This window comes from Amphiprion ocellaris, chromosome 8, assembly GCF_022539595.1.
Source record: "Amphiprion ocellaris isolate individual 3 ecotype Okinawa chromosome 8, ASM2253959v1, whole genome shotgun sequence".
Classification (NCBI taxonomy): domain Eukaryota; kingdom Metazoa; phylum Chordata; class Actinopteri; family Pomacentridae; genus Amphiprion; species Amphiprion ocellaris.
Genome location: NC_072773.1, coordinates 15,553,433 through 15,559,895, shown reverse-complemented (window position 1 = coordinate 15,559,895; position 6,463 = coordinate 15,553,433). Strand labels below are relative to the sequence as shown.

Genomic DNA, 6,463 nt, shown 5'->3' with positions numbered 1-6,463 from the left:
AAGCCTGTTAACTGTTTTACCATGGAAAGGGAGGCAGAGATGAAGCAGTGGCGGTTTATACTGCAGGCCTCTGACCTGTCACGACCGACTCACGCTCAACTTGAAGAAAGTTCTGAATGAACTCCTACGCTCCAACTTAAACAGTTTATCTAAACTCATGATAGGAGCTGATAACTCTTTACAGGCCTGCTCTTGTGCATAACATGGTCTGGTTAAAGGAGCAGGAGGAGTTCAGGAATTTCTACACTCTGGGTGATGCAATCTGCTTGCAACAAAGAAATGTGGAGTTTATCTTTAACATGTAAAATTTAAACAGAGCCACCACCCTTACAGATAATGAGTTTGAAACACTTTTATACATTTTTCTCAGTGAGACCTTTGGGAGTTTCTTTATCTCAGCTGCAGAAACATTTTACCTCAGCCTTAAACATTTGATTTTATTGCTATTTTAAAGATGGGTTCAGAGTTTTTACAGCCTGTAATAACACAATGCTGATGTGCTATAAGTTGAACAGTTGCTTTAATCATTTTTGCTGTCCATAACATCCTCCTCCTTCCCCTAGACAGTTGTAAATCTACTTTTTACTCATGTGCAAAACCATACTCTAAGGTCCTATTAAAGCTGACACGGGGCTTCAGTAGTCTGAATTAGCTAAACAAACAGTTATGCTCTCAAATGTTTGCCTTTTTATTATGTTATCCCCATTTTAGTTTCCACAGACATCCGTCTTTCTCAGCTGGGGTGGAGGGATACATATTGATAATTGCAAAGGTTTGCCACATATAAAGCTGGTAGTATCCCTACACAGGACTATTATTAAAACGAAATCAACAAACAGATGCCATGTGAGCATTGTGGTAAGACGGCCTTGTTGACCCTTTAAGTCAGGTTGTCATGGGAAAACGAAACAAATAAACAAACATCGTCTGACTTGTACACAGCTTTGGGTTGAATGAACTGATATGAAATGCCCATTAATTCAGGTCAAAACTCTAAAGTTTCTTAAGGGGGGGACAGCATTTGCCCAGCCTATCCAAAGTGAAGCCTTGGAGTGAAAAATATTCTGCCAGCTCTCTTTAGGGTTTTGAGGTATTACATACAACAGTGACATGCACTTCTGCCCATAATGTTTTCTATCCTATGTCCTCTTCCTGCCAGTCCTACCATTCCTTCTTTTTTTTTTTTTTTTTTTTTTTTTTTTATGAAATTCCTTCCCTCTCCCTGGTTTGCCTGCAAAGTTTCTTTCAGCAAAACTATAATATGAGGCGTCTGGCTGCAGGGGATGACAGAGTCCTCCAACAAAGACGCAGAGTGTCCGGGACGACAGTTGGACCGCTTCATTCATAACAGCAATTACTGAGATTGTCACATGGAGCGACTCACAGCAGCCATGCTTCCACACACATTCTACACAATAAAATAACAACTTTGGGGCACTGGGAACTGGCACAAACCCATCAGCAGTCTGAAAAAATAGGTCCTTGATTAGGAACAGACAGGAAGATATGCTGTGTCTTCTGTGGAATGTTGAAATTGTGTATTTCCAAAAATGAGGCATTGTGATGATAAGCATCAAGTTGATCTGTGAAGGCTGAGTTCATGCTGTATAATCTTCCCCAAAATATTTCCAGCCAATTACCAAAATCCTCTGCACCGCATATCTTCATTAACAACACATGAACGGCCCGTTAACACAAAGTTATGCAGTGACTCAACTGAGAGCAAAAGAAGTTAGTTTGTATCAAGTGGCTCACAGGAATCAGTCTGACTAATGTGAATGTAAATAAACAGAAAGCAGGGACAGGACTGCACTGGTCTGCTTGGGTATGGCCTGGGAATCACAGCCTTCTGCCTATAATGGGACAAGGCTGAAGAACTGCAGGTCAAAATGTGGATTTCTCAGAAGCTGGAATAATTTCCTGCACTCGCTGCAGACTTGTATGTGTGGGAGGATGATGGCAGGATGCCAGATAGTTATCAGTGTGTGTGTGAATAACATAGAGGTTGTTTTACATCTAGTCTGCACTCGACATCTGTCTATAAAAGAATCATTCATTATTGCTAGTGTTAGATAAGAAGATCAGGACCATTCCTCTGCCAATAGATGTTTAGCTTAGCTTAGCATTAAGACTGGAAGCTGAGATACAAGAGCAGCTAGCTTGTCTTAAGTGTAAAAAAAACAAGGTGTGTTTTTAGAGGAGGCTCTGTGAGGGATAATGTCAGTATCTCCTTGGAGCTTTTGTCATCACTGTGAGGTTAGGAACCAGCCACAGAGGTTCAGAGGAGTCACTGCTCCTGAACATAAAAACAGTCCAGCACATAAACTGCAACTTGGCTTGTTTAACACACAAAAGATATACTATATATGTTTGCGTCCCAGCCTGGGATCTTCCTGCAGAGTTTGCATGTTATTCTTCTGTGCATGTGTGGGTTTTGTCTGGGTTCTCCAGCTTCCTCCCACAGTCCAAAAACATGCTGAGGTTAATTGGTAATTCTAAATTGTTTGTAGATGTGAATGTGAGTGTGATTGTTTGTCTCTATGTGTAGCCGTGTGATAGACTGATGACCTGTCCAGGTCTTCTGCTTTTGCCTTAAGTCAGTAGGGATAAATTCCAGGCCCCCCGCAACCCAAATGAGGTTAAAACAGTGTATAGGTAATGGATGTATAAATCCTGTGTATACATACTGTGCATATATATATATATATATATATATATATATATATATATATATATATATATATATATATATATATATATATATATATATATATATATATATATATATATATATATAATGTCTAATGCCGTCATCAGTGAGCTGTAGCCGTAGAGGTTTATAAACTATTGATGTTTGGGAATTGTGTAGTATGAATGTGAAAAAAATTTATTAGTTTTACTGTGTAACCAATGGATAACTAGCGAAATGATTTGCATAATCACGAAAGCAGTGCTTGTTTTTCTTCTGAAAACAAATCTACATAAACAGTCACAGGCCTGATACTACATTTTTTATGGTTCTTTTTATTTCTTTATTTTATTTTCAGTTTTACAATAACTAGTTCCTCCAATCTCTGTACGTGTCCTAGCAGAATGTGACAGTGTAAACTGGCCAAAACTCATTTCTTCATACTCAACATTTCACATTCCTTAGGTCACCTGCAAAGCAAATTTGTTGTAGATGGGATGTATGGTTGTTAAAATGTACAAATAATACATACAGAGACACACAGACAGAGATTCATGGAAATATAGTTACATAGCAAGCTTTTCACTGGATTTGACATCCTTGCTCTCTGACACTATTTTGCCATCCACCAAAGTCTGAGTGACGGTCACCACTTTGGTCTGTACTGTCTTCGGATCAACTGCATCCTCCAGTCTATTAGAAATAAAAGCAGAAAAGTAAAGAACAAATTTAGTCACAGCTTTTACACTGAAATCCGACACTTTCAGTCACAATTTTGGTGGCATCTGTTCTGCCCTTTAAAATTATCCAGTATCCACATGCTGAAAAACAGCAGTTGAAATGTAAGTGGCTGCATGAGTATTCTACTGAAGCAGATGAGTCAGTTTTACTTTCCATATCAATGCTGCTTCATGTTTGCATGTAGGTTATTTGAATTGAATTTGCAAAAACTCCCCTGGGACGAACAAAGCTGTTTTATCAGGGAGCTCACAAAGCCACACATTGAATGTGTAGCTTTGAAGCAAAGGTAATGAGCCATTTTCAGTGCTTCACCTGTACTTTCCTCCTCCTCTCCTCATACTTACTTTAAGTCACCATCCAGCAGCCTCCTGTACTGAGTGATCTCAGCCTCCAGTTTCACCTTGATGTTGAGCAGGTGTTCATATTCTCTTGAGTTTTGCTGGATGTTGGTGCGGATCTGAGTCAGCTCCTCCTGCAGCCTCACGATGATTGCGTTATACTTCTCCACCTCCATGCTGTGGCGCATCTCGATGTCACGCAGGGTGGCCTCCAGGGACGCTTTCTTTTGAAATGGGAAAGAGAGAATGCAATAGATAAGTGATGTGTTTTATTTATTTTTTACTGCTGTCTTACAGAGAGTTAGATGAGTTGTATGACAAATAAATATCAATGAATGTAGCTGAATTTTGCATCAAGACTGAAAAAAACAGGGAGACAGCTTACCTGTCTAAGATTGAATATAATAAAACTCAGCTTCCAGCACCTTTACGGCTTACTGATTACACCTGTAAAACCACACCCTGTCGTACTTGCTCTTTAGTTTCTATAAAGTTTTAATTAGTGAACGTTGGTAGGTGTTGGTAGTTGGAATATCTGAGCTGCTAATTTCTAAGGAGTATAACATTTGATACACCAAGAACACTTTGCTAGCTTCCAGATGATGAGAAAAATCTGACTGCTGAAGAGAGTGTACTGAAGAAAGGCTCATATCTCAAACCATAAACAACAGTGATACGACAAGAGTTCAAGTTAACTACATAAACCAACACAGGACTTCTTACCAGACTAAGTGCAGACTGCAGTTCAATCTCCAGGCCCTGATACCGCCTCCTAGTTTCGGTCATTAGACTTGTGGCGTCCTTCAAAGCTGTCGAGCTCTCTGTCACTTGGACCTGCACCTCTGTAATCTGGATGAAAGTTGAAATACATACACTACTTAGAAATGGAACTTAAAGACAGCCAAAAACACATAAAAAAGGCATCAATCAACATTTTCTCAGGTGAATTCTGTTTTACCTGAGAGTCGTGCCATGCTTTGAGCTCCTCCTGGTTCTTCTGTGCTATCCTCTCATACTTAGCTCTCATCTCCGCCATAATCTTGGCCAGGTCCTGACCTTTAGGAGCATCGACATCCACATGGACGCCAACCTGAGCGATCTGGGCACGCAATTCTGCAACATCCTGTTGATGAGGAAATAGTCAGGGTGTGATTTCCTGATAAAGGTTATTAGGGTTATCCTGTGCAAAGAGGTTAAGGAACAAACAGAGGGCACCACAGTGGTGATTGTAATGCATTGGGCGTGTATGGTCGTAATCAAATAAGTTTTTCTCTTTGAACTGCAATGTTGTACTTCAGTTAGATTGGACCAAATATTTTTTACTATTAATTTCAAACCAGTGTTCCTCACTGTCTCATGGTTCTTCTTCAGGTTGATCAACTCTTCCCTCAGAGACTCGATGTCGCCCTCCAGGTGCAGACGCATTATGTTAGTGTCATCGAGAAGCTTCCTCAGTCTGGCAACATCAGCCTCCACAGTCTGCCGCATGGACAGCTCATACTCCAGCCTAATGACACACAGTGCATATCAGATATATTCATACTATATGAGGAGCGGGTTTCATTTTGCGTACATAACTGGACACTCACTTGACTCTGAAGTCGTCTGAAGCCAGGCGTGCATTGTCAAGAGAGATGGCAAGATGGGCGTTGCCCTTGATCATGTCAAAAATCTGTAAAAAAATTGAATAGTTTTTGTAATTTTCAGGCTGAAATTGTATTTTTCCACAGTCATTTTGATAGACAACAAACTTCTACTTTGAAGGCCTGAGCGGGTGAAAGAATGTCCTTTGGCAGCTCGTAAATGCCGATTATCTTTTTGCTTTCTATCACAGCGAGATAAGAGACAAACCACAGGTAATAAATGTTGAGAATCAATGAGTCAGAGCAATAAACTTTAAAGTTTCAGCAAATATGATAGTAAAAAGTTATAGTGATTCAGGTGGAGCGACTTTTACTCCAAAGGAAAATCCGATCTCTGCCACAAAAAAGTGCTTTACATAAACTACAATGTAACAGACATCCTTTAGCATTACTTTGTCAAAACTACCTCATCCATTGTTTTTTTTTTTGTTTTTTTTTTTTTAATTGGTGTTCTTGCTACATGACCACTTCTTAATTCATTTTCTGCATTATGTCGGTCAAGACTGAGTGACTGTTTCATTAACTGACCTTGCCCCTCAGCTCGGTGATGATGGCGTAGAATTTGCCGTAGTCTCTCCCCTCTAGGGGGCCTCTCGTCTCGATGGCCTCTCTGATCTTGATCTCCAGCTGGCGGTTGGCCTTCTCCAGATTCCTCACCGTCTCCAGGTAGCTGGCCAGGCGATCGTTGAGGTGCTGCATGGCAATCTTCTCATTCCCGATGGCCAGGGCCCCAGAGGTGGACATAGAGGACTGGTAGTCATACCCACCGCCGAAGCCGCTGCCAACTCTTGAGGTGGTGGAGATCCTAGTTCCATGGCCGCCTGCTCCTCCGGTGACGCTATGTGCGTAGTACTTGTTCATGTGTAGAGGTCCAGGAAGGATTCCTGTTGATGAAGAAAAAACGAAATTTTGAGAGCTTTGGCGTTTATTCAGGGGCTCCATTGTTGACAGAAGTGTGCTGATCAATCAGAGGAAGAAGCAGGACGTCCTGGCACAGAGGAGGTTGATGGCTGAGAGTGGAGTTTGAAGGTGGAGTTCGGGGTCTTATATAT

At 40.9% G+C, this 6,463-nt stretch overlaps 1 protein-coding gene across 1 annotated transcript; it reads right to left on the bottom strand.

The window, feature by feature from the left end:
* Window positions 1–3,004: 3,004 nt before the first annotated feature.
* On the bottom strand, window positions 3,005–6,438 carry LOC111581388 (keratin, type I cytoskeletal 18-like). Its single transcript, XM_023289530.3, has 7 exons — window positions 5,940–6,438; window positions 5,358–5,440; window positions 5,119–5,275; window positions 4,727–4,891; window positions 4,492–4,617; window positions 3,775–3,992; window positions 3,005–3,382 (listed from the first exon to the last, which is right to left on the bottom strand). Exons 1-7 carry the CDS (start codon window positions 6,351–6,353, stop codon window positions 3,256–3,258), a joined length of 1,290 nt encoding a protein of 429 aa, XP_023145298.2. The 5' UTR covers window positions 6,354–6,438; the 3' UTR covers window positions 3,005–3,255.
* Between the last annotated feature and the right edge of the window lie 25 nt (window positions 6,439–6,463).